The 27,264-nt window shown below is 32.6% G+C and overlaps 5 protein-coding genes across 9 annotated transcripts; 2 read left to right on the top strand and 3 right to left on the bottom strand.

The window, feature by feature from the left end:
* Window positions 1-760: 760 nt before the first annotated feature.
* xit (ALG6/ALG8 family glucosyltransferase xit) lies at window positions 761-8,451 on the bottom strand. 2 transcript variants are annotated; one of them, XM_072539431.1, is made up of 7 exons: window positions 8,197-8,451; window positions 7,868-8,140; window positions 7,464-7,620; window positions 6,801-7,037; window positions 5,837-5,942; window positions 1,286-1,562; window positions 761-1,225 (listed from the first exon to the last, which is right to left on the bottom strand). In XM_072539431.1, exons 1-7 carry the CDS (start codon window positions 8,253-8,255, stop codon window positions 784-786), a joined length of 1,551 nt encoding a protein of 516 aa, XP_072395532.1. In that variant the 5' UTR covers window positions 8,256-8,451; the 3' UTR covers window positions 761-783. The 2 variants fall into 2 exon arrangements, with proteins under 2 accessions (XP_072395532.1, XP_072395539.1); XM_072539438.1 differs by having other exon boundaries at window positions 7,868-8,137.
* Window positions 8,452-8,526: 75 nt separating this feature from the next.
* On the top strand, window positions 8,527-9,449 carry LOC140446868 (small integral membrane protein 20). 2 transcript variants are annotated; one of them, XM_072539447.1, is made up of 4 exons: window positions 8,527-8,612; window positions 8,981-9,134; window positions 9,197-9,253; window positions 9,329-9,449. In XM_072539447.1, exons 1-4 carry the CDS (start codon window positions 8,610-8,612, stop codon window positions 9,373-9,375), a joined length of 261 nt encoding a protein of 86 aa, XP_072395548.1. In that variant the 5' UTR covers window positions 8,527-8,609; the 3' UTR covers window positions 9,376-9,449. The 2 variants fall into 2 exon arrangements, with proteins under 2 accessions (XP_072395548.1, XP_072395554.1); XM_072539453.1 differs by lacking the exon at window positions 8,527-8,612 and having other exon boundaries at window positions 8,927-9,134.
* A 469-nt stretch (window positions 9,450-9,918) lies between these two features.
* On the bottom strand, window positions 9,919-12,813 carry LOC140446833 (WD repeat domain phosphoinositide-interacting protein 4-like). The gene is made up of 8 exons (XM_072539420.1): window positions 12,649-12,813; window positions 12,497-12,571; window positions 12,245-12,437; window positions 12,008-12,188; window positions 11,688-11,896; window positions 11,499-11,600; window positions 10,407-10,522; window positions 9,919-10,176 (listed from the first exon to the last, which is right to left on the bottom strand). The coding sequence occupies exons 1-8, from the start codon at window positions 12,695-12,697 to the stop codon at window positions 10,058-10,060; spliced, it is 1,044 nt and encodes a 347-aa protein (XP_072395521.1). The 5' UTR covers window positions 12,698-12,813; the 3' UTR covers window positions 9,919-10,057.
* A 309-nt stretch (window positions 12,814-13,122) lies between these two features.
* LOC140446839 (proteasome subunit alpha type-6-like) lies at window positions 13,123-14,154 on the top strand. The gene is made up of 2 exons (XM_072539423.1): window positions 13,123-13,629; window positions 13,734-14,154. Exons 1-2 carry the CDS (start codon window positions 13,227-13,229, stop codon window positions 14,069-14,071), a joined length of 741 nt encoding a protein of 246 aa, XP_072395524.1. The 5' UTR covers window positions 13,123-13,226; the 3' UTR covers window positions 14,072-14,154.
* A 314-nt stretch (window positions 14,155-14,468) lies between these two features.
* LOC140446816 (carboxylesterase 1D-like) lies at window positions 14,469-25,605 on the bottom strand. Of its 3 annotated transcripts, none has more exons than XM_072539405.1 (11): window positions 25,309-25,603; window positions 25,052-25,207; window positions 24,779-24,898; window positions 24,512-24,668; window positions 18,108-18,293; window positions 17,788-17,984; window positions 17,556-17,730; window positions 17,238-17,404; window positions 17,047-17,176; window positions 16,074-16,194; window positions 14,469-14,775 (listed from the first exon to the last, which is right to left on the bottom strand). In XM_072539405.1, the coding sequence occupies exons 1-11, from the start codon at window positions 25,372-25,374 to the stop codon at window positions 14,589-14,591; spliced, it is 1,662 nt and encodes a 553-aa protein (XP_072395506.1). In that variant the 5' UTR covers window positions 25,375-25,603; the 3' UTR covers window positions 14,469-14,588. The 3 variants fall into 3 exon arrangements, 1 of the variants encoding a protein (XP_072395506.1); XR_011951508.1 differs by having other exon boundaries at window positions 14,637-14,775; window positions 17,047-17,093; window positions 25,309-25,605; XR_011951509.1 differs by lacking the exon at window positions 14,469-14,775 and having other exon boundaries at window positions 16,093-16,194; window positions 17,047-17,187; window positions 25,309-25,605.
* Between the last annotated feature and the right edge of the window lie 1,659 nt (window positions 25,606-27,264).

The following is a 27,264-nucleotide window of genomic DNA, read 5'->3' as shown; positions in this document are numbered from 1 at the left end:
CCGAAGCCAGTAAATTTGTTAGAAAATCAATAAGGACACAGTTGGAATCGGCAAACTCTATTTATGATGCAGCCAAAATTTTTTCATAGATTTTCATTGCACTAGTGCTTGCATACCAGAAGTGTGTCATGCCTATATCTTATTTTTAACTTTACCCGTCACGACCGCTAGTTCAGAGAGATCTTTTTCTAAACTTAAATTAATAAAATCATATCTTCGAAGTACAATGTCACAAGCACGGTTATCTTCTCTTCTTCTCTAGTGCTTATAAGTATCGAAAATAAGGTTGCTCATCAGATAGATATTAATAAAATTGTAGATATATTCGCTGATAGTAGTACACGAAGAAAATTGTTCATCTCATAGAATACTATTATGTAATCATTTATTAATTTTTGTTCTATTTTATTCTATACCAATAAAGATGAAAAATGTTACTTGTTATAAACAGTGCATCAATACACGAACACATAATTATAAGTTTTTGTTACACAAGTCGCATTTAGTAATTTTTTAAAGGGGGCCCCATTTATAATTTTGCAGGGGGTTCCTGACGGAGTTTGTTACGCCACTGCAGCAACAGTATATTTAACCCGTCACGTTAGATGTTTCACATTAAAAACTTTTATAACTGACCTCTGACAACATAGAGTACTTAAAATCAAAGTAATCACAAAATATTAAAGTCACCAACAGAAAAAGTATATACTTTTGAAATACAGGTATTCATTCATCCAGGTGTTCATATAAATAACACAAATTTGTCTCAAACAAAAAACTATATTAGTCCACCTTTTTTACTTTATTCACAGCACCGACTTCATTACTACTTCTTAAAAAGTAATAGTAATAATACATCCAACAGTATATAACACCTATTGCACAATAAACTGATGTGATCATCAATGGTAAGAAGGGAAGCTTGCTGTTTAGTCCTAGAGCTACATGTATCACATTTTCATAGAAAAATATTACACCAAGACCTAGCAAATATACACTTTCGTATATGCTTAGAAGTGGTAAGCTGTAACTGCATATACAAGGTGTTAAGGATGGGTACAACTTCGATAAACTGTGGAACGAGTATAAGGCGTATAGAAGAAGAAGGAGTACTTTAATGAGTAAAAGAGATGATGGAAATAATAAAGGGAATAAGGAGTAATGGCCAACTGTCGACAGTATCAAAAAAATCTTTGCATCTCTGGGACTGATGATGGATAGGATGCTGAAACAAAACAAACTCATATTATCCATTAAATATTTCTAGTTATACTTAATCACTTACCTTAAAGGTATTATAGCCATTAAAATTGCCTTCTCATGGACATGCCAACCAAAAAGAAATGAAGTCAAGGCACATAATACCATGCACCTAACAAACTGAAATGGTTGTTTTTCGGCTTTAAACAGCTTGATCATTGCTGGTACCATAAATACTGCTGTTAGTATAATGGTGGCGACAGGTGTCACATTTGGCAGAAAAGAATGTGAAAATTCTTGGACCAGACCACCTGTCATTGAGGCTGTGTCTGTCTTGACCAAGTTTTTGTTGAGCTTTGAGACTAAAAAAAGCAAACAATATTATAAATTGAATTTATTCATACTTTAGTGATTTTTAAGTATTGAAGGTCTAAACTATCTCAGAACGGCTTGCAAGATTTATATAAATTTTGATTTATGAGGATTTTGTAATATTTGAGGATCTTATGGTAGCATTTAATTTTTTTTTCAGATTTTCATGTAAAACGTAAAAGTTTTATACAAAGCCAAAAGTTATCGAAACCGGTTCCGTAAAAGATTTATCCAAATCAGAGCGCCGAAAACCTGTAACAACTGAAGACAAATCTCTAGATATTTGTGTCGGTTAAAAGAAGATCCACATTTTACAGCAGATGCTCAAAATGTTGACATCCGTTTCAGTACAACACGTCATGCAATCTTTAAAGTGTTGCAATACATTTTACAACATTCCCGGTCAATTCTTCTTATCTAGACAGTAATGCTATCTTTTGTCTAGAAATAGTCTAAAGGATTCATATAGGTTAATCATGAGGGCCATTATTAGGAATTACATTATTTAGGAATTGCTTAACCTCAAGCGCATAGTGAGAGCCATCATGTTTCTACCAAATACTATTGTTTGGGATATTGTTATTGAGGGAAAGTTTCAAATAGGAAAATTTCCAAATTATAAAGCCAAATAATTGTAAAGGCTTGGAAATGATTGACATATAATGCGATTCAAATAAAAGTTTAGAGTCTAAAAGTAACCCAGTCAACAAGAATGTTCTGTATATTATAATTATATTTCAATGGGTCTCTCGATCGTCCAAAAGAAACAGCTTGACACTTGAATGCGTTCAGGGCCATGGCATTCAACACACACCACTCAACAACACAAGATTAACACAATCTTCTGTATTATTGATAATTGTCAAATTTACCTCTAAAATCTAATAAATAACATAAAAAACTCATTGTCTCCAAGTAAGAGATGTAGTGCTTTCAAATCCTCCCCCTTTTTTAAATTTAATGTCTGTTTCGTCCCCCCCTTTTTAAGTGTTTTCTGTGTGTTTTCTGTGTATCTTAAAGTATCCTTAATTTTTAATTTTTTTAACTTTAAATATTGGACTTTACAACCATTTGCCACATATTACAACAGAACTTTATCAAAGAAATTTGATAATTACAAGTTGATAGAATTGCACACCCACACAATTTGTACATCTAATCTCATTCATTGTCTCACAACTGTCACCTTCTAAAATAAAATCTCAATAAATAACACACATTTCATAAATATATCTCTAGAATAAATATAAATAACTTTTAAATAACTCAATGGTATAGAACATTACTTTCATCAAACAAATAATTACATTACACCTATCTCTACTTCATTGGATAAAATCTGTCTCCTCAAGAACTTCCCCGTTTACTGTCAAACAATTACAATAGCAGACTTAAGTTCTCCAATCAACAATACAGGATAGTTTGAACCATGTTCTTTCAACCATCAATTAATAGAGTACCGGCATCATTTATTTAACTTTGTATCGAGACCTGAAGATGCTTTGCATATTGTAGAAAGCGAAACCGGTCGTCTGGATAGTTAAATTAAATTGATTGTGAGTAAGTCTAATTTATTATTTCCTGCTCCCTGTACGTGAAATCAAATCTTAACTGTCTTTTCCTTTTCATTTCGATATACTCTGTACGAGTACTAGAAACCAATTCGCTAAGAATTTTGCTTAGTTGAGGAGATATGTTGTGGAATGCAATTTTTAGATTCCCCATGTCTCTCTTAAGATCTTTATCAACATCTGTTTTGCCTTGCAATTCTTAGAAGGCACAGATTAAAGCGGAATTCTTGAATTTGGTTTCGAAAATTAGTCTACGATTTTATTTTATCAGATGTCGCTACATTGCGTCTATACGAAGCCATGTTAGAGTTGCTTCCTAAGACAGAAAATATTTATTTCACGTTCAGAGCGTTTGCGAAAACCGTTCTGATAAGGCCTATTGGGCCGAAATACGTATAAACGGATGCGCAAGCTCCCTGTACGTGAAATCAAATATTAACTGTCTTTTCCTTTTTAATTGTATAGAACTTTAGATCGTCCGCAAAAAGAAGAGGTGAACTAAGTTGGAACCAGTGGTGTATATCATTGATGAATATGTTAAATAACAGGTGCCCCAAATGAGAACCCTGGGATACTTCTGAATGAACCTTAATTTGACTGGAAAAAAAATCTCTGATACGCACCATCTGAACTCGGTCAATGAAGTATGTTCTCAGCCATCCAAGAAGTAGACCATCAACAACCATTCTTTTAAGTTTAAATATTAAAATATTATAGTTGACCCGATCAAAGGCCTTGGAGAAATCAGTGTATAGTGCATGTATCCTACAGCCCCTCTCCAAGGCCTTCCTAAGGAAGTCCACAAACACTATTATATTACATTCGGTTGATTTGCTATTCTGAAACCCAAATTGTTAGTCTACTAGCTATTTTTCAAGTGAAGCTTTAAGATAGTCACATACAAAAGATTCAAATATCTTTGGTATTACACTAATAAAACTATTTTTCCAGCATTCTGTAAATTCACTCTTATTTAATGATAAATTAAAATGTGAAAAATAGAGAGGCCTGGATAATATAAAACAACAATTCTTGAAAAAGCTGGGAGGCGATCCATCAGGACCAGGACTTTTATTCGCATTAAGTTCTGATAATTTTAAATAAATATCAGATATAATTATGTTAACAACAATCAAGTTAGTAAGACCAAGTGAAAGTGAGTCACTGGGTATAACACATATTTGAGTGGAATAGACTGATTTTAGAATATCTGGTCCGTGACTGAATTCAACACCACCATACCACAACACAGCAGGCAATGAGGGCTTTCCCCACATGAATTCACAAACGACCAAAATCCCTTCAAATTATTTCCTAGTGATCATTCTGTTAAATAAATATGATTTCTGTAGCCCTCAGCTTTTAACAATTTACAGTTGGTCCTCAGCTGAGAAAAAGTCTGATAATCCAGGAGTGATTTAGATAAAAAGATATTTTTTGTGAGCTTTCTTTTTCTCAACTATCAGATCCTTCAACTCTGAAGAGAACCACGCAGGGAATCTACATACATTTTGAACTTTTTTAGGGGGATAAATAATTCTATAGCTAAGTAAACTATATCATAAAAAAATTTGATTCAGTGGTTTTCCTAAAAATAAATTAACAGAACTGTGACAAAAAATCAGTTATTTTCACATAGTCAGCCGACAAAGTCCCTATAGAAACCATCACTAACCAAACCACTATCATTGGATCATTGGAGCTCCTTTTGGTCATCTTTATCTCAAATACCAGGGTTGGTTGGTGCATACCCTCCCTCGAAAGAGCTTAATTACAATGTTACATCAGCATCATCAACCAGCACCAAGTCCAGAATTGCAAAATATAACATTATTTAAAAAAAATTGGATTGTAACATTTTCCAATACTTATGTCTGGAAACTACTATTTTATATGTATGGAATTTATTATGAAGTAAAATCAATACGGATTTCTGCGAAATATCAAGTTCCCTAGGTATTTGTCTAGTAATCAGGTGTGGATTGTCTTCTATTATGACACAAAAATCTAAAAAGTTGTCTTCAGTTGATACAGTTTTTCTGCTTTCTTATTTGAATAAATCTTGTACTGCACCAGTTTGATAAAACTTTTTTACCAACTTACAGTACACATTCTTTTTGACTTCTATGCATATCACTGTATCATAATATCATTAAAATATCAATTAGTTTTTTATTGGATAAACAATCAATTGTGACTTTCAATAAATATCAACAATAATAATTTATTGAAACATCAAAGTTTTTAGTCTTGCAGTCACAGCCATCTTAATGGATTACTTCTACCTTGAGTGGACATAATAAAAATTTACCTGAACTCCAAAATTATGGCATTGAGGTAGAGGAAATTTGACATGAAAATATTCAGTATTTTAAAAATGTTTTAAATGGAATGCAATGTACAGGGTGATCTGTGGAATAACAAAATTCATTATATTATTTCCAGAAAAAAAGGAAAATCTAACAATGAATTAATACTGCAAGATCAGCCGTATTACAAAACACTCACAAACCATAATTTATATAAATCGTGCAAGCCACTTTAAAACCCACTCTTTATATAATTATTTTGAATTTATATTTATTATAGATAAGACAGTTTTTGGTTTTATATTTATTAGTTCACACCTCGTATGTTTTCAATAAAGGTACCTAATCAAAATAACAGTAAAAGAGCATGGATAGCTAACTTACCTAAAAAAAATCCAGCTTTATCAGCAGTATTATACAAGGCCCATAAATTTGGAGCCCAATAGGCATGACACAGACCTCTTTTGAATGGAAACAATCTTGACAAAATCTAAAAGCAATTTCATGAGTAAAACTTAAGAAATAATTAAATTTAGGCAAATATTTAGATGTGTTAAGGAGTGACAATAAAGCTGTAATAATTCTGCTACATAAAAAGTAAGATAAAACTGACCTAGAAAATGATTGACCCATTAGCCAGTTAATCCATATGTACCAACTCTTCACAAGAATAATAACAAAGAGATTGGATAAAAAAACATACATTTGTAGCATTAATGCTAGATACATTTGTAGCATTAATGCTACAAATGTAATGAAGTTACAGGACAACAGTAACGAAATAAAAATTCAAAGAAGTGTTAGATAGGGTGACATACTATCGCTAAAGCTCTTTAAAATATATTAAAAGATGGTAATATAACAATTAATCTGAAAAGGGAAGTCTTTGATCAGTGTGTTCTGTCAATAATGACCTACACTGTGGAAATACTGTCCCCGACAAACAACAATTCCTCAAAATTAAGAATAGTACAAAGAAAGATGTAATATTTAATGATAGGAGTAACAATAAAAGACAATGAAGAACAAGAGCAGATAAACGCAACAGAGGAAGATGGATAAAACAAAATATGGATAAAACAACTTACAAAATAGTCAGCTTAACACATGGTGTTAAGTGTTATTTATCAGTAAAAATTATTATTAATTAAATCCTACTAACTGAAATATATTTTATCTAGGAATAAGAAAAATTAAACATAAAAAAGATCAGGAAAAGGCAAGGAAATAAAAATATATAGTTAAAAATCTAGCAAAAATGATTTAGACTTCAAATCTGTTTGATAATAATTTTGCAAATATGTGATAATAACCTATACATTAACTAAAACAGACAAATATAACTTACCTGAGGTATTTGATCATAAAATGGTAAATAAGTTACCACAAATATCCCCAATACTGTACTTCCTAGCAACCCTATATTTCTCAAATTTTTCAGACTGAAAATATTCTGGATAACCAATGGTCCTTTCAGGCAATAGTGTCTTAGCAAAAAAATGAAATAAGCTGGTGCTAAATATATGTAGATGTGTTTCATATTTAGCAAAATAGTGAACCAGAAGGCAGACTGAAGATATTTCTCCTAAAATAAAAAAAATATTTTAAATTTTATATTTTATAAGAGAAAATTAGAAAAAAAATTGTTTATTAGAGTCCTAGTAAAATAATACGTGTTATTACAAACAGGTAAGGATTCCACATCAACTTAACCTGATTCAAACAAATTGCTTGGATAAATCCATAAGTACTAATAGATAATTAAGATCAAGAATCTATCCAACTATAACTTGATGGTGCTGAGTAGCTGCACTGATGATTCACTATATTCTCAATCATTATAATACGATAAGTGAAAAGAAATATGTTACTTTTCCCTCCCTGATTACCTAAACTATTAGTAAATAGCAATTGTTAAAAAGGTTCCTTTTTATAATTTTAATCTTAAATTTTTTCCAAACTGGAGATATTAAGAGTCATGAAAAAGCCTTTTTTGTGATAATGTACTTACCTGAATCATGTAAGCTATTGAAATTAATAATATCCCATACATTATCCCATTGTACTGAAAGTGTATGTGATCCACCATCAAAAGACCACAATTTGTGATCAAAAGAATTGGCAAAACTACTTCTTTACCCCAACTTTTTTTCACAGAGCAACAGCACCTATAAAAAAATTAAAAAATAATCATTATATACATAATATAATAAAAAAGCCCTGTTGAAAACTCCAGTTACCACAATTTAAGATACTGATATGATTTATAATATTATGAACATACTATTAATACATCCTAATACCAAAGAATATAGACGCTTATATTCTATATAGAAGCGTCTATATTCTTTGCTAATACATTCATAATCATAAGTGTTTAAACCAGTTTATGCAATAAGGAAATATAGTACTTACATATAAACACCTAATGAGTATACTAAATCAGTGACAATAACTGAGAGTCTTTGGAATAGAACAGTCTTCTCTGAAGAATAATTCAAATGGTTAACATTGAGCATTTTTGGATCAAACAGGTAAGCCGGAAATGACAAAATATATTCGAACCAAGCAAAAAGTGGTGGATAGTCTAATGTCCATTGTGAAGTGTCCTCAAAGTACCATTTCTTAACTGGTAGACTGTGTGTTATAGCCAACCAGTTTCTGTGAACTTCGAAATCTGTGGACCTGCTACAACAAAATAAGCATTTAGTATAAGTTAGAACAAGATTACAAAAAAGACTTACTAGGCAGGAATCAAAAGGAGCTTAAGACATGACGTTAAAAATGTAGTTGTAAATATCATTGTTAGAATAAATTTTTTTATTGCATTATTGATTGAATTATTTCATTACAAAAGGCATTTTATATTGGAAAAGATTTTGTTACTTGGCAAAATCTGATAGGTTAACTTTTTGTTTTGAATATTTGACAGTCAATGCAACGAATTTAGAAGCATATGCGTCTATTTTCTGTGGTCAATGAGTGAAGACTTTTCATCAACCGCCATGTTTTTCGTACAGACAGATTTGACAATGACGTATTATCATCGTAATATTACCATAGTATAAAAAATAATATTGTGGCTAAACTGCATCGAGTTATCTAAACTGTGATATTACTATCAAAGAATATAGACGCTTCTATATTCTTTGTTACTATGGTAATATATAATAGCATAGTATAAAAAAGAAGTGGTTAAACTGTTGTGTGACTGTGATAATAGGTCATATTTCAATCAACGGTCATACGTACTGGTTTATAAATTTATAAAGAAATGTTTATTAAATAAATATTATTGTACCTTTTATAAACGAATTTTTTTTTAAATGTATTGTATTCCCACAGAACAAAGATAACATATCTACTCTTTGTGAAAAGTTTTTTTTTACCTCAGGAAATTTTTCTTTTTCTACCTCACTGTAACTCACACCAACGTCTGGCCTCTTACTTAATTGCCTAACAAGTTGTTTTATTATATAATTTTGACAATAAAAACATAACCTGTATCTCATTTTTATAAAATTTTAGAACACTACACCACAATATTCTACACAACACAGAAAAATGGCCCCTCGATTAGTTGGTTGGAGGTACGCCGCTTTAATAACTGGTCTTATTGGAACGATTGGATTAGCTATATACCCCATAATAATAGATCCTATGATGGATTCAAGTAAATACAGTGAGTTTCTACCCTACATATATACTAAGTGAATTACTATGAACAACAATCTTCAATTTCAGAACGGATACAGGAGAGATCTAGAACAGGAATAAGACAAGAAGATATTCAGCCTGGCAGTAAGTTGTTTGTATTTTACTCTAACAATTTCTATTGTAGACTAATATTTTTGTTTATTAAACATCTTTTTTTAGATATGAAAGTGTGGACTGATCCTTTTGATAGAAACAAACCTACATAGTTCTTGATATATTTGTAAATGTATATATTAGTTCATTAATTTATATTTAAGTTGAATATACCATACAAAATATCTTCCTTGTTACTTTTAATGTCAACTAAAAACATTTATGCAGAATATCACTGATAATGTCCATTTCACCCCTTTTTGGCTGATTTAATATTAAAAACCACTGAAGTATGAAACTGTCAATGGAGGAGAGAAATAGATTTTTTTAAATTAAAATGAATCAATCACAATTGAATTATAAATATCTGCAAATAATGCAAAAAGTCAATTATAATTATATTTGACCTCACATTAAATTTATAACCAATCTTACACATACTGATAGAGAGATATAAGGACAATATTGGACAACAATAACAATATTATAAATAAACTGAAATCCTTTAAAAACTAACCATAAAAAAAACATGTCCACATTTAAAATTCTAACTAGCCTGATCTGTCAGAGATATAAGCCTAAATGTGCCTTGAGTATGATTTCACTTATCTAACAAAATCTCTCTCTTATGATGTGATGACTAAGAAAGCAAATAATTGTCAATTTTTACATATTTATTTACAAACTTATTAGATATAATTAAAAGAATACATTTTTTAGTTATTAGCACCATAAAAACACTAGATGTTTGTCAGATTCTTAACTTAAAAATAATCCCAATCAAATGAGTGAAAACTAAATAAAATGCTCTTCATCGTCATCACAGACATCCAGATACACATCAAAAGCTTCTCTATTGCAGTTCCCATCAGCTGTGAATACATATTTGTGAAAGGTTCCATCTATACACACAGCTAAAAATAAAAATTTGAAAATAAATGCTTTGATCTAGGCTAATGACCATTTTTTTAGTCAACACATTGGAATCCACTCTAAATTAAATGCACTTAGGGTGAGCCTGTTCCAACTGGCTCACTGGTACTATCAATGTGACTAAAACACTTATAAGAGGCAGCTGCACCTATGCAAGTAATCATCTAACCCTCCCAAATAGCAGCATCCAAATGGTTAATACTGTACTTACCAATGACAGAATTGTTTGCACCAAATGCACAAATACAGGCACATTCGGGAGGTACTATGAAGTTGGCCAGTGCCCATTGGGATTCTCCATATTTTCCTAGGATTCCACTAGGTATGCTAAAAAAAGATCTTTGTTATGTGCATATTCGTACATTTTTTTTATTCTCTCTGTGAAGTAGGTAAATATTAAAATAACACAAATATAAATCTAGAACATTAACAAAAAAAACTACAATTTAATAAATATAAGAAACAATAATTTTATAATAACACCTTAAAACTAGATATATAACATAATTCTCAAACATAAACTTTTAACACAGCCCTTGTAGAATCAATTGTACATTCTTTAGTGGATTTTAGTAAGATTTAGTTCTACTTTTTAAGGAAGGTTAGGTTTTTGAATGAAATAAAAGTTTTCTATGTCCTCTTCTTCTATGAAGAGGATCTGTTGTCTTTTTTACAATATCTCTACTTCCTTATTTTCTTATTGAGCTCTTAATGTTTGAATCCCCTTGATTTCTTCCAGTTTTGGATTATGCTGAACCTACAACAGGTATCAACCCCCAACCATAATACATTAGGTAAATTTGCAGCTTCAAAGATTTGATGCATTATGGATTTGCTCCCTTCTCTCCACAATATGATGTGCAAACTCTTGTTTTTGTTTATGCTGATGATGACAAATCTTTTTCACCTGTAGTTTTCCTATAACTCTGGAAAGGTTTTTAATTGGGCTATACCTTGTAGCTTTGAGAGTATCTGGTTCTAATATATTTAGATTTCACATTTCTTAAAGTATTTTGGTCAAAACGAGTTTATCAATCTTTAACAATATTCTTACCAATTTTCCATGATTTCATTTCACTCTACTTCCATCCTCAATAAGTGGCTCATCTTCCGTACCATAATTTAGTTTTCCAAACATTTCAATATCAATTAATAGTTTACAATTAAAATAACTATCAGAGCAGCTTAGACCTTCTTATGTTTTAACAAGTAAAAATACCTTCCACTATACAAAATGTTTTAGAAGTGTCTTTTTAATTACTCAAAGTAAAAATATCATTTATTTTATTTTGATTTTTCTTACCTTATCCTCCTATTTAGATTTGTATTTTTAATTGCAAATATATGTACTGTTCCTTTATCACTTGAACAACACAAATAATCAGAATCCCTACTGAAATTGATACTAAAAACAAACCAAAAAATTGTTACTTCATAGTTCAAATACCAAGATAATGTTTTACAATAAAAATACCATTTATTTTTATCTTACCAATATACTGTGGCTGGATCTGACCCACGCCTCAGCTCCACTAACAAATTTTTGCTTGTGGTATCCCAAACTCTGATGAGAGTTCCCTGATAAGATGCAGTTGCTAATCTTGTACCTTGTTGATTCAAAGCTAAACATCCTACTTCACTTTTATGGGCTTGGATCCAAACTGGAGCACTTGACACCCCCATTTCTGTACAGGATAGGTCCTAAAACATATTCAATACATCATTTATTAGATACCAAATAAATTAACTTCTCTAGATAAAAGTTAATGTCTAATAAGTCATTGTATTTGAAATATAGTAATATGAACTTACAACTAATTGGACACTTCCAATTTTGTGCCCTGGAAATACCAATAATTGCTTTTCAGCAGAAGCCAAAGGACTGACTTCACACAACCCTCTATAATTTTCCCTAGTCTCTAATGTAAACAATCTCTGGGTAGGAGTGGGATATGAAAACACATGTATTTGATTTAAAAGAGCTACCACTAATCTAAAACAAAAAAAACTTTATTATAACCAATAAAGTTAGAATAAACTATTTCTTACTTATCTCTTCTCATTCTCACAGCTCTTATGGATGATGGAAATGTGATATCTAATATAAATTTCTTCAAAAAATCGTCATAGATCAAAAGGACATTGTCAGCAAATTTTGGACGTGATCCACCTGAGACTACAGCTAGTAGATTTGTGCGAAACAGCATTTCACATTGAGAAACACTTCCCACAGTTTCTATATCTAAAACCACATAAAAAATATTAATTTGAACATTTTGTTTGTCCTTTATTTGCATTTACCATAATGAGCCTTTTCAACTAGTGGCTCTACATTGTAGATCCTTATACCGCTTTCCATGCAGCATGTAAAGCAGCCTAAAAAAAATTTAATCACAAGAAATAATAATCCCTACAATATTCATGAGGTATTTTAATATAATAGAGGTATTTACCTTGATCTTGATTAAATTTTACACTTATTACTTTTCTATCTGAACCCATTTTAAATTATTTATCGAAGTATCACATTAAAACGTAAACAACAAAGGGATTAGATTAATGTGTAAATTTCCACCATTTGTTTTGGTTTTGAGTTTGCAAAATTGCTTTGACATGACATTGACAAGAATAATAAAATAAAAGCACCAATAATGTAAGTTGACATCGTTCCGAATTTATGCAATCAAATTTAAAGAGAAGTGTATTGTGTGTTGTCAGAAGAACCAAGGTGGAAGAAAGATTCTTAAACTGGAACAATTTATGTCCTTTTACATTGTGCGAAACATTAATGTTTCTAAATTCCACATTAGCTTATTCTCCTATTGATTAATAGTATCTTAAAACGAATGAATAATGAATAGGATTGTTTTGGTAACTAAAATGGTTATCCGTTGAAAGGCCTAAATTAAATACTGACAGATGACAATTAGTTGTCAGATTTCCCCATTTGACAGAACGTGACAACAGAAAAATATAGAAAATCATCCTCTGTGTTTCAGTGTTAAACTTGTGTTTAGTTTAAAAAATAATCATGTCCAGAGGAAGCAGTGCAGGTTTTGACCGACACATAACAATTTTTTCGCCTGAAGGCCGACTCTATCAAGTAGAGTATGCTTTTAAGGCTATAAACCAAGCCGGTCCCACTTCCGTAGCAGTCCGAGGAGTAGATGCTGCAGCATGTGTGACCCAGAGAAAGATCCCCGATAAGCTGATTGATCCCAACACAATTACACATCTCTTCCAGTTAACAGAACACACTGGATGTGTGATGACTGGTATGATTGCTGACAGCAAGTCCCAGGTTCAGAGAGCTAGATATGAGGCTGCTGAGTTCAAATATAAATTTGGATATGAGATGCCAATCGATGCCTTGTGTAGGAGAGTGTCGGATATTTCCCAGGTCTATACCCAGAATGCTGAAATGAGACCTTTGGGTAAGTTGTATATCATAATGCAGCATTAAAAAAAAGCGAGAAATAACTTAAGTACACAATTGCTGATTTTATTATATAGAATGAGAATTATGGAACTTTTTTAGGTTGCTCCATGCTTCTGATAGGATATGATCAAGAAATGGGGCCCTGTGTCTACAAAGCTGATCCTGCCGGCTATTACTGTGGCTACAGAGCAGTAAGTGTAGGATCCAAACAAACTGAAGCCAACAGCTACCTAGAGAAGAAGCTAAAGAAGAAAACTGATCTGTCCAAAGATGAAGTCATCCAATTGGCAATAAGTTGTCTTTCAAGTGTTTTATCTGTAGATTTTAAGCCAACAGAAGTTGAAGTTGGTGTTGTTACTAAGGATGAGCCCAAGTTTAGGAAATTGACTGAACAAGAAATAGATTTCCATCTGACAGCTATTGCTGAGAGGGATTAGATAGATTTTTTGTATTCACTCTTTGTTATTTTAAGAAATTGTGAAATTTTGGGTTAAGTAAGAAATAAATTTTTTCCTTATAATTTATTTTATTGATTTCCATTACTATTTTAATAAAATAGTAATGAAAATTAGGTATATCCAAGAATGTATCCCAGATCTTCTCAGAACTTAGATAGTGGTCTTCTTTTCTTCTTACAACCTTTTTAGAAGTGTTAGCATTTCAGTTTCTTCTTAAATTAAATTCTCATTACTTTTTTTTATGGGCATTTCTCTTTGTTTTTTAGTTTCTTTTTATTAGTATTTTTTTATTTTATATAAATGTTGATTTACTTGTAGTGTATTTTACTGTTCACTTTTTTTATTGAGATTATAATATTACACTTCATCAGGGAATTAAAATGTACAATTGAAGGAAGACATAAGGACAAGTTAAACAAATATTATTTCTTTAAAATCTATTATAATTTAACACTTATTTTAAATTTTGCCTGGTTTTTGTACTTTCAGTAATTCTTTAGTAAGTGGAGAAAGGGCGAGTACCATATTTATTATATATATAATTCCACCAATGGATTCGATAGGCTCTTAGACTTGTTCTTTGTGTTAACTTCTCTCCTATGTTGAAGTAAGTACCATTTTCCTTATATATTGGCCAAATTGTTTGGTCAGGATTTAGATCTTTGTCTTTCAGTGTAGGATTACTACAAACAGTAAAGAAATACCTATTATTTGTCCTTAAATATGACTTAAAAAGTGTATAAATATGGTGTCTAGATGATCTATGGGTATGATTGTTGCAGATTTAAATCACGCTTTCTACTTTATTAACGAAATATTTTATTAGTAATATATAAAATAATTTAAAGGAATTAAAATAAGTACATTTAAAACTAATTACGTAAATGTTATGATATCTAGTTACCCTAGAGCAGTTTCATGGATAAAGAAAATATTGCTGTTACTATATCAACCAAGAATATCTTATTAGAAGTTAAAGTGTAAATTTACACAACAAACCAAAGTTTCATAATAAAATTTGAAAAAGAATGTAAAACAAAATTGTGAAAGGAGTATTTAGTCCATCATCTAGTATCTTTATTTGAATGCATTAATTGGGTAAGCTGATTGATGACCTTTCTGATGAGGTCTTTTGTATGTAACTGGGAAGAATTGGATGTCAAGCTTCAAAAGAGGTAAATTTTCCATTGAAGGTAAAAATTGATTGGGAGTGCCAGTAAATATCGATGCAGCTTATGATATGTGTAACGTATGTTGTTTTTGCAGGATAATGTTCCTGTACACAAATCGTATGTTGCCATGTGAACAACTCGTGATTTAGGATTCAAGTTACTCGAATGCCCCTTTTATTTAGGGAAAGTTTGAAATAACTGACAGGCTAAGGTTTATAAGGTCAAGAATTTTCTAAATCGGAGAACAGGCACATTTTATCTCCTTGAAATTGGTTATGGTAGAACTAACCATTTTCCAAATATAATGAATTTCCTAAGAAGTACCATAAGTGGCCATTATGCACGATGAAATAGGGCATAACAGCCATAGAGCTAAAGGATTAAAAAAATTAGCGCAGCCACTTAATTAAATTATTAGAATTTGTAAATAACTACATCTCATAATACTTATTCAGTAATGAATACTTAAAACTTCCTTATAATTTATAACAGGACTATTCATATTGTACTATTCATCTATCGATTCAGCTATGAATTCCAACTCAAAGGCCCAGACTCAATTTTAATTTTATAAATGCTTGAAACATTTATGGCTGACCTGAGGTTAGAACCAATTACCGCTTTACCAAACCGCAGAGCTAGCTAGTCGAAACTGACTAAAAGAGAAAAATATCAGGAGATAATTAACAAACCATAGTTACAAAAAATCTTAGGACGGGTAGAATAAAGTTAACGAATTAAATAATCAGGCTCACACCTAATGGCAAAAATACTAATTAACCGTAATGTTAGTTTAGGGAAACACTTACGAAGTTGTAGCAAAGTTTTTCCACATACGTATCATTCTTCTTCTTGTTAATATATCTGTAGCTGTTTGATTTGGTGTATCGTAATGAAACAGGTAATATAGGTCATAACCATGAGAATTTCCTGAAAACAGACAAAGATGTACACAGAATAAGTTCAATTGTATAAAAATTGTCTTGATTTTCAATGGAAATAAATTTTAGTGTTAACCTTCTCTCTAAAATTTTGGTGTAACCTACTATTAAATTTATTATAGTGCGCCATAAGTTTTAAACAATGTTTTGAAACTTTTTTGCCTGTATTACTTCACTAGATATCATACTGTAAAAAGCAAAAATTTGCCATTTTCACCATTCTTTGGAAGAAATACTAGCCCTATTAAGTTCTCCACATTCCTGTGAAAATTCCTGCACAAACATTGACCTTAAAAATCCTTTACCAGGTTGACCGTCAGGTGGCCGTATACGATAGATTTGATATGGTCTGTGACATAGTTCCTGTTTTACAATAGGTCGTGTAGAGAAGCGGAGTTATTTCACTATGTGACCGCTGTTGCATACAGTCGTCGCATATACATATCAGTTTTCATTTTGGCAGAATAGGGGAGACGAAGTGATATCGAAATTTTGACATGTCTTCATTTTGAGTAAAAAATATGAAAATTCAAAAAATATTCATTACAAACTAAAAGACATACAAAAGTTAAATAGGAACATGAAAGAAGTTAAACATTATCGGTTATTTGGAATATTTGTTGAAACAATCTAAAAAAAGGTGCGGTTGACCTTCGTAAGTGTCACAGTAAGTTACTACTTTTTTGGCCCGATTTTTTGTTATCGAGCTATTGTCGTGATTGAATACCCTATTCTAGTATACAGTTATATAATCGAGCTAGTTTTGCGAGCCTACCTTTTTGTTATACCCTGTATTATTTGTTATATTCAATAAAAAGACAGTGAAGAGTATGCAATTTACCTATTCCAGGTCCATCTTCCTCCATACCCTCTCCCAAATAAGAAAACCTATAAAAATAAACATCAGTGTGCTGTGCCATCAGTCGTGCCGTTTCCACTATTGGTCTCACGAACTGATCTTCAGTAATGAACTGAAATAAAACTATAATATTTTCCAAGAAGTATAAAGTGAGTGCAAGTATAAAAACTTACCCGAATTAAATCTGTAGTACTGAAACCTACAGAACCGTTGAAACACTGCGTCCAAACTTCATCTGTTGCAGCTTTCTTTACAGATTTTGATATGTTTAAGTTTTTAGGTAGCAGTTTTTCTCGAAAAAGGTCATAGATAAAGAGGTAGGGCCTTATATTATTAAGAGCTGAAAATGTGTCGTAGTATAAAAGACATTCACATAAAATAACGAAAAAAACAGTCGTAAGGCAAGTGAACTTTCTTCAAAAATATAAATATTAAAATTATTATTATAATACCGACCGCCCATCTACATAATAAAAGAATCTTTTACTTACATTGGTAAATATCGGCACCTTCCTGAGAGACAAATCCCATCAAAACTGGCACTTTATTGAATTTTCCTGCAGCTAGGCTTTCATAGCTTCGTTCCGTCAAAACAGCTCCTTCATGGTATGGTTCTATAGTGGGAGCAAACATCAGTCCGTTCTTTGGATCATATATAAATTCCAACTGTAAGGAATCAAAGGGAAAAATAAAGCAACCAGAAGTTTTTTTATTTCTTCTTACCACTATGTTTATTACGGTTGACATGAAGCTCAAGGTAGAAGCGTTCATTTCTCTGAGCCTTTGTACCAGTTCTTTGGAGTCCGTAGTGTCTATTCCTAGCAAATTCCCCATGATGAAAGCAATTTTTTTAGGCTCAGTAACAAAAGACCAGATGGTCAGGCTGGTACCGCTGTGCATTATGGCTTTATGGAACAAATCTATAAAAAAACAAAAATTTATTTACCATTATTTATATCAGTATTAAAAATACTGAACGTAGATTTCCCAAAAGAAAGATTAACAATAAAGAAAGCTACAATAATTTATCTTTATTACTTTACCTTTTGCTTTTGATGATTGTACGAGATAGTTAACGCTACAAGATCCCGCACTTTGCCCCATAATAGTAATGGAATTCTTATCACCACCGAAGAACTGGATGTTCTCTTTTACCCATTGCAAGGCCAGAATTTGATCTTTCAGTCCCCAGTTCCCATAAGATGCATTATCTTCAGTCGAAAGAAAACCTGTCGAAAGAAAGTGTTGTTAAATGAGAAAGTAACATTGGTCAAAAACCATACATAAACAAAATATAATATATGATTAATATATATTCTATAATGTTTTAAAGAATGACTAAAAGAACTAAGTAATGCATTAAACAGATCCATCAATTAGTTAGCTGTATTTTGAATCCTAGTCCAGAGCCCGTATTGTATCATAATTATGGTGTAGTTAGAATATTTTCTTTGGGCAAAAGTTTGTATCCCCGTGTTCAATAAAATTCCAACGGTATATATATATATATATATATATATATATATATATATATATATACATATATATGTACAGGGATTCTACAGTATTCACTGCCTTCCCGCTCGACCGTTTCCATCTCTCTCTGTTGTCCTATTCTCCATCGTTTAGGCCTCTCTTACTCATGAGGTCGTCTACTTCGTTCCTCCAGGATTTTCGGGGTCGTCAAGCCCAGTGGATAGATTTAAATATTTCATGGAAGTTGGATAGAAATTATTATTGTTAGTTTGCTGTGCGAGGAAAGGGAACAAAATAAATTTCCAAAAAGGAAGCGTAATAAATGGTTGCATGAAATTTGTAAAAAGCGAAACATAATACATTTTATCTTTTATCAATACTTCAGAATGAGTTACGAAAAATACCATAAGCTGTATCTCTTGTAAAAACCTATCTCATAAAACAAAATACAACATTTAGAAACTCTACTCCGCCAGAACAACGATTGTGGAAATGATTGTGTTGTGTCTCCTGAATTTGAATTAGCAGCAGCTGTAGATTCCAAATATTTTTCAAGAACGCTAGTAACTGAATTAGTAGGTTGTGTAATCATGAGGGTAGCCAGATATTGCGAAAATTCCACAGAGCGATTGTCGGTATAAGCAATCCCACACTTACTGACCACCGGCTTCGGGCGGATGAGTTGATAAGTGGAAGGGCACTCTTATGTCCTGGCGCTAAGAAATTGGCACCAAAGGCGAATGAGTCAAGTAAATGTTTAACGGCATAAGGATGCAGAAGGCAAGGAGAAACCACTGCATTAAAGATCCAATTGAATATCTCTAGTACAATCATCATGGCAATGAATACTAAAAGAAAAAAAGAAACTGATCATGGGAATCGGAGCTTAAGATCCGGCAGGGGAGGAACAGACAGGGACTCCCAAGTCGTTAACCGGCGAAATCCTTGTCAAACATCGAAACAAGACAAAGTAAAATTATCAAAAGCAAAAATAGGTACGCGGAACGTCAAAAGCATGTATCAACCTGGTAAAATAAATAACGTCCTTCAAGGGAAACATTGAAAGCATAGACGTGGAGTAGCAATTATTGTCGATACAGAGGTAAACAAGTCAATAGAGGGTTTTGTCCCAATCTCAGAAAGAGTGATGCTACTACAAATAAGGACATCACACACAAAACTAAATTTGATCCAAGTATATGCGCCAACGACGGATGCAACAGAAGATGAAGTAGAAACATTCTACCAACAAATTGAAGATGCACTGAAAATAACAAAGAACAGGGAGATCATGGTAGTTATGGCAGATTTCAATGCAAAAGTCGGCAAGGGAAGAGCTGGAACAATAATGGAATATCAAGGACTAGGGGAACGTAACGATAGAGGAGATCGTCTAATACAATTCTGACAAGAACGAAGTCTAATAATCACAAACACGTTCTTTAAATTACCTATCACACGATTATATACATGGCGCTCACCAGCAGATAAACCAGAAAAAGTAGTAAGAAACCAAATCGATTATATAATGATTAAAGAGAGATATCGTAACACCATCAAATTAGTTAAATCACATCCAAGAGCATATGGCACATCAGACCATAACCCACTAATCGCTAATGTCACGCGAAAGAAGCTGATATAAAAAACAAACTCCAACAGAAAATATACGAAAACTTTGATAAATTAGATACTAACGCCTACGAGATAAACCAACAATGGAAAACATTAAAAAACTGCCTCCTCGTTCCATGCAAATAGATATTAAAAGAATCGATAAGAAAAAGAGACAACTGGATGACCAACGAAATACTCGGCAGGACGGACCAAAGAAGACAAGCCAAGAACAAAGACAGTCACAATTACAAAATCAGTAACAATGAAATCAGAAAAATGATAAGAGAGGCAAAACAAACTTACTATGAGGAAACATGTAAAGAGATAGAAGATCTTCAGAACAAATACGACCTAATCAACATAAAAAAAGTTAATTAAAACACAATTCTTTTAGATTAAAATGGAAATACTATGATAAAGACTGACGAAAAGCTAAAACGATGGAAATAATATATGGAAGAGCTCTTCGACGACGAAAAAGGAAACCTACAAGACATATCTTTCGAGGACAGAGAAACAAGTATAGAAATATTGTATGCACTAAAGGACTCCAGAAACGGAAAAAGCCCGGGGCCAGATCAACTGCCTATTGCTATCCTTAAAATAATAGAAAATGAGTACATGGATGTCCTCTTAAAGCTCTTTAATGAAATTTATCGGTCAGGTGACATACCCAACGAATGGTTGACCTCAACATTTATTTGTCTCCCAAAAAAGAAAAATGCTAGAGAATGCACCGACCACCGCACCATAAGCCTGATGTCTCACACTTAACATAGTTTTAAAGATCATCCATAAACACATTTACCAAGATATGGATATCGAAGAAACCCAATTTGGATTCTGTAGTGGCGTAGGTAATCGTGAAGTTCTCTTTGCATTCAACGTACTAATTCAGAGATGCTTGGATGTGAACCAAGATATTTACGTCTGTTTCATAGATTACAACAAGGCTTTCGATAAAGTTCGCCACAAAGTGCTAATGGATGTCCTCAAAGCAAAACAATTACAATACAATGACCTTCGAATTATAACAAATCTATATTATAAACAGTAGGAACACATACGCATTAATGAACACGCATCAGAAGAGTTCGAAATTAAAAGGGGAGTGCGACAGGGATGTGTATTGTTACCATTATTAATTAATGCATACTCTGAAGAAATTATGAGGAAAAAACGGCAGGAATAAAGCAGACAACCTCCAAAAGCTAATGAACAAGATAGTTGAGTATGGAGAAGAATATGAATTATCAATTAACATCAAGAAAACTAAATTTATGAGGATATCAAAAACCCAAAAGAATTATGAAAGCCTGACAATTAACGGTAAAACTTTGGAACAAGATGAAAACTACAATTATCGTGGCACAATAATTAATCACACAAACGATTACTTCAAAGAAATCAAAGTTCGAATAGAGAAAGCACGAACAAACTTCAATATATAGAAATATATAGCACTAATGGAAACAACAGTGATGGTGGAATATTTTACCGGCCACTTTTATTTTTATTTTTCGGGTGACTTTACACGCCACTCGTTCGCTTTTGAGCCAGTTAACTTGTAAATTAGCCAGGTATAATCACAGTAGCTTGTGCATAGGTGAATTTGTCATCGAATGCCATAGTCTGTGGACTAGTGCGCATTTCGATGCGCATCGCCCCGCCTTAAATTTTCCCATTGGCTCTTGACCTGGAAATCCCTATTTATCGCTCGAACGGCACATATAAATATTGGCGATTTTCAGGTCAGCCAGGTCAGTTCCTCGCGGGCTCTCCGAGAGCTTAGTGCTCTCGGGGCTCTGCTTCTGTTCTATTTTCCATACTCTGTGGCTGAGAGTTATTTTCAACTTTAACTTGGTGTTTTTATTTCGACAATCCTTTGTCATGTAAGAAAATATCTTGTCTTTCTCAAGACAAGCCATCGGAAGACCACAACCTAATATACCATTTTCGACGAGGAATTTGTTGTGTAAGAAATATCTTGCTTTTTTCAAGGCAAGACACCGAAGATATAAATATTTTCCGAGTCCATAACCTGAAAATGGACTTAAGGACCGAAACCCTCTACACAGCACCCGGGGATATCAGAAGGTGGTTAGACCCATATTTGTTCCCCCGAGGTGACAAATTAGCATTAGTCTTTAGGCATTTTTACACACCAGCTAGTTGGCTACTGAGCAAGTGGAAAATTTTGTGTATACTCGATTACTAGCGCACTCGCCCACTTTTTACACGCTGGCTTGTTAGCTTGTAGACTCACCCCGTGTGCTTGAAAAGTTCCATTCAGAGTTTTCGGCGCGATATGGTGTGCTATCTTTTCGTAGAGTGTACGTTGATTCATTCGAATGCACAAAGACAACAACATAGCACTGTAGCAGCCGATTCAGTCAAGTGAGCACTTACCTTAAGACAGTGCGGCTAAAATCCCGTGCGGTAAAATTGTAAGTTAGATAAACCGTATGGCAGTAATGGTACGATTAAAAAACTGTAACGTAAAATACAATATGTGATATCATCACTGCACATCGAAAATCCGAGTTATGAAGAAGTAGTTCAGATAATAAATAAACTAAAAAATAATAAAGCACCAGGAACGGACGGAATTTCGGCAGAATTATTAAAGCATGGAGGATCCGAACTCTGGGAAAGAATCCATTACCTAATAACATTAATATGGACGAAGGAGCAAATGCCAGAGGAATGGACAGTTGGCCTCATACAGCCAATATATAAAAAAGGAGATAAGAGGGAATGCCAGAATTATAAGCCAATTACATTGCTAAATGTAATATACAAAATTCTTTCTGGTATAATTTACAATAGATTATTAGAATACTCCGAAAATATAATTGGTGATTATCAAAATGGATTCAGACCAAATAGAGCCACTACAGATAACATATTCATACTAAGAACGATACAAGAAAAAGCTTATGAATACGACATAGACCTATATAATATGTATATAGACTTTACACAAGCTTTTAATAGTGTGAAAAGAGACAAAATACTGGAAGACCTTTGTAATCTAGGTATACCTAAGAAATACATCAGCCTCATAAAAATGATATTGCAGGGTTCAAAAGCCGCAGTCAGAGTAGATGGAGAACTGACTCCCTTGTTTAACATCAACATGGAAGTCAGACAGGGAGATGCCCTATCAACCATGCTATTCAACCTAGTTCTTGAGGCAGTCATCAGAAAAACCAATATAACCTGCCATATAAACACCAAATCAGTACAAATTACTGCATAGGCAGACGATGTAGCCATCATTAGTAGGAATAAGCCACGACTAATGGAAGTGTTCAAACAAATTGATCCTGAAGCAAGAAAAAGAGGTCTCAAAATAAACGAAGCAAAAACGAAGTATATGACAGTCAAAAGAATAACTGACAATGAAAATAATATCACAATAGACAACTATACTATCGAACGAGTGGATGCCTTTACATATCTCGGCACAGAAATCAATCAGAAGAACTCCGTAAGTAGCGAAATTAATGCACGTATTTCCAACGGGAATCGTACATACTATGCTAATAAAAGATTGATGACATCAAAATTATTAGACAAAAGAACCAAAATGACTATCTACAGAACACTGATTAGACCCGTAGTAACCTATGGATGTGAAACTTGGGTAATGACGAAAAAAGATGAAGCCCAACTCAGGACATTCGAGAGAAAAATATTGAGGAAAGTATATGGCCCGGTACAAGAGGAAGATGGCACATGGAGAATCAGGAGAAACGACGAGGTTAATGAGTTAAATGAAGGTTATGACATTGTAAGATTTGTGAAGAGTCAAAGACTGTCATGGCTGGGAATTGTGCAGAGACAAAACGATGCAAAAACAACAAAGAAAATGTTACAATGGAAGCCCATAGGAAGGCGAAAAAAAGGAAGGCCCAGAACGAGATGGTTGGATGACGTGGAAGACGACCTGAAAACAATGAACATAAGACAATGGAGAAGAAGGGCACAAGAGAGATCTGAATGGAAGGACATAGCCAGACAGGCAAAGACCCATCCAGGGTTATGATGCCAAAAGAAGAAGAAGAAGATGTCATCACTATAAGTGTCCAATGATCGAATGATGCAAAGTAGTAATAGTACAGTAGGCTTCATATAAGTTGATTTAGGAGGAATGTAGACTCCGCAAATACAAAAGTTTTATACACGCAATCATAACTGCTCACAGTAAACTGTACCATCAAGAACATCAGTTTTTTCAAAATAAAACATTTCTATGTAAGAAAGATCTAAACGTTAAAGCATTTCTAGAGAATGAATAGCTCGTTATGCAAAGGTTGTTCAAATAAATATGGTGGTATTTTCTACTTACCAAGAATACCTAGCCTGTAGTTACAGGTTACAAATATTATCTCTTCTTCTATGAAATAATCTGGGGGTTGGTATACATATCCGCCATTTCCAAACAAGAAAAATCCTCCGTGAATGTAAAATATTACTGGTAAAGGTTTTATGTCTGAATTGCTACGCTAAAATGGTTTTATGTTAGCTTAAATAAGAAATTGTTAAGGGTCCATAGGTGGTCCATGGTCTTAAGATTTATTTTCGATATATTAACAGACTATATAAGTCGTTTTACCTGAGGTACGTAAATGTTAATGATGAGGCAATCCTCATTACCAATATCAAACTGTACACAGACATTTCCTTCTTTCGTGGCATCCAGAATTCCTTCCCATGGTTCAATTGGTACAGGAGGCTAAAAAAAGTGAATTAGGATTGCTTACAGTGACATTTATGCAGGTTTCTTAAGTAGTGAAATGGTTAAAAGCAATTGACTGGACTCGAAAAACAGCTTTAAGAAGTTACCTATAAGAGTAGAATAATAAAAAATAAAACAAGGCATACTTACAGCGAATCTTAGATCTCCTACGGGAGGTTTGGCATAGGGAATCCCAGCAAAGTGAACATATGTGTTTCCTAGGTTAACAGTTTTTGCTTCCTTTCCCAGAACCCATCCTTTTGTTGTTTCCACTAGCACATTTGGGTTTGTTGCATTTCTAAGTAACTAGATATATAACATACATTAACAAAAATAGATTTTCTATACATAGGCTTTGAATATTTCGAATATTCTACGCTTTATATAAAAAATGATAACTACATTACCTTAAACGCTAAATATTCACATATAAAACTAAGAAATATCACAGATCTAATAAAGTTCATAATCATTCAATCGTTCAAAAAATATCGCGTAATTTTATTTTCTAGTCGATTTTAAAGTTTATATATACAAGAAATAAACATTGTCATTTACAGATTATCTTCACATCATACTTGACAGATAGATGTTTAGACAAATCTTAGAATATGTAGAGATATATTTAAACAACACCTGTAGTGATTTGTTAAAATATCTTATCTTGAAGGGTTGGTTAAGTCCATGTACAATAAAAAGTTTACACATTATTTTGTATGAATTTGAAAATAGCATAATGTAGAAACTATGTTCTAGTTCTTTTCAAATTGATTATCGGCGCAAGTCATGCGATATAATTAAGGATATAAATTATAGCTGTCCAATTATTTTGTACAGAACAATTATTTATACAGGGAAATTAACATTTTTTGTAAGGAACTTCTTTGCATTCTAGAGTCTACAGTCGGTTCACAATTTGTTGATAGCTCACTACAAGTTTAACCCTAATTAGAAAACTGAAATACAGAGAGGATAGGTAATACGATATAATAGTAAAAACCAACCTGAAACTGACGGTTTAAGACGTTTTCAACTAACCCACCTTATATCTGAAGGAATACAATACCTTATAATCCTATTACGGGGGTATTTGGAATGGTTAGAGATTAACGACCAGTGTCGTAGAGTATATGATTTAAACATTTATTTGAACTAAAGAAATATATTTTTTAAATTGTACTTATGTAAATTGTATTTTTTAATAAAACTTATTTATTTTATTCAAAAATAAAAAGTTTCTTGCCATTTGTAAAAGATACATTTATTTAATTAAGGAAAAAGGCGCCAATTGTCGCCTGGCAAAATTTCCAATGTGTTTTAAATGTATCCATTATGAAAAATTTAAACGCAGAATGAAAGATTACATTATTACTCAGGGCAGAAAGTCCCTGAAAACTTATTCTTTTGGTATATAGACAGACTTACTGACTGTACGCAACAGTACCGGTGTAAAACTTGATGATGTTGATGATGAAGCCATCACAAACAATCCAACAAAACGAGCACGAGCGAAAGGTACGTATATGTTCGTAGGTATATGGAATAATGCATATAATTCGCAAAAGAAATATTCGAGACGCTAATTACTGCCGTAGACGCGGACACACCGACGAGCCGTAAATTACATGCGATCAAAAACGTACTAAACAAAAAAATTGTTTTCGTTCGTAATAACTTAACCCTTTTAAGTTAAGTTTCGAATATAAACTGAACAAACGAGGCACGTGGCCAAAGCATACCCATTATATTATTAAAAATCTGGGGAATTCCATCCTAATTATCTTGCAACGAATAGTACCTTCGGATATGAATTCCAGGTTTTCTAGTAAAACGCTTAAACGCGAAGATTAGTATTGAAATATCCAAAGAGATAAGGTATTCTTATTTACAAAATTGTTAATGGTTAAATTCTTATTTTTATTAATATAATATAATTACATAACATTAGCCGTGAAAGTTTTAATTGTTTTTTTGCTAAATATATTAGTATTAAAATATTATTAATATTATATATAACAGTATTAAAAAATATTATATTATTATTTAATGAATAAACACCTCAGGAACGCCTATGGTTTACGACCGTTTTATGAGTTTGGGGCACATTTCGTGCTCTCAACAATTTATGAACGGAGAATAGACATACATTTATTTTTCATTCTTCTACAGTAGTGGATGAACACATTTGGATGTATAGCAGATACCAAATTATTTTATCTTTTCGCAACGGTTTGTATGGGTTGGTTTCCAATACATGGAATAGGAAAAACTGTGAGGTGGGTGTTTTTGAATAAGAACATCAAAGAATGGCAAAGATGCTTTAGACTCAACTTCCATCGTGAATTGAATACGGGAATATATTC

This window comes from Diabrotica undecimpunctata, chromosome 1, assembly GCF_040954645.1.
Source record: "Diabrotica undecimpunctata isolate CICGRU chromosome 1, icDiaUnde3, whole genome shotgun sequence".
Lineage (NCBI taxonomy): Eukaryota > Metazoa > Arthropoda > Insecta > Coleoptera > Chrysomelidae > Diabrotica > Diabrotica undecimpunctata.
This window is presented reverse-complemented; position numbering and strand designations above follow the sequence as displayed.

Coding starts and splice junctions, on each gene's coding strand:
- LOC140446833 (XM_072539420.1), bottom strand. CDS start 12,697: ATGGGTTCAGATAGAAAAGTAATAAGTGTAAAATTTAATCAAGATCAA. Junction 12,189..12,244: donor GTGAGAATGAGAAGAGATAA/GTAAGAAATAGT, acceptor TTTTTGTTTTAG/ATTAGTGGTAGCTCTTTTAA. Junction 10,523..11,498: donor AATCTAAATAGGAGGATAAG/GTAAGAAAAATC, acceptor ATCTTTTTTTAG/CATACCTAGTGGAATCCTAG.
- LOC140446816 (XM_072539405.1), bottom strand. CDS start 25,374: ATGATTATGAACTTTATTAGATCTGTGATATTTCTTAGTTTTATATGT. Junction 17,731..17,787: donor CAACCGTAATAAACATAGTG/GTAAGAAGAAAT, acceptor GATTCCTTACAG/TTGGAATTTATATATGATCC. Junction 17,177..17,237: donor GTACTACAGATTTAATTCGG/GTAAGTTTTTAT, acceptor GTTTTATTTCAG/TTCATTACTGAAGATCAGTT.
- LOC140446868 (XM_072539447.1), top strand. Junction 9,135..9,196: donor GATGGATTCAAGTAAATACA/GTGAGTTTCTAC, acceptor CTTCAATTTCAG/AACGGATACAGGAGAGATCT. Junction 9,254..9,328: donor AGAAGATATTCAGCCTGGCA/GTAAGTTGTTTG, acceptor ATCTTTTTTTAG/ATATGAAAGTGTGGACTGAT.
- xit (XM_072539431.1), bottom strand. CDS start 8,255: ATGATATTTACAACTACATTTTTAACGTCATGTCTTAAGCTCCTTTTG. Junction 7,038..7,463: donor CAATAGCTTACATGATTCAG/GTAAGTACATTA, acceptor TTTTTATTTTAG/GAGAAATATCTTCAGTCTGC. Junction 1,563..5,836: donor TAAAGCTGGATTTTTTTTAG/GTAAGTTAGCTA, acceptor TGCTTTTTTTAG/TCTCAAAGCTCAACAAAAAC.
- LOC140446839 (XM_072539423.1), top strand. CDS start 13,227: ATGTCCAGAGGAAGCAGTGCAGGTTTTGACCGACACATAACAATTTTT. Junction 13,630..13,733: donor TGCTGAAATGAGACCTTTGG/GTAAGTTGTATA, acceptor GAACTTTTTTAG/GTTGCTCCATGCTTCTGATA.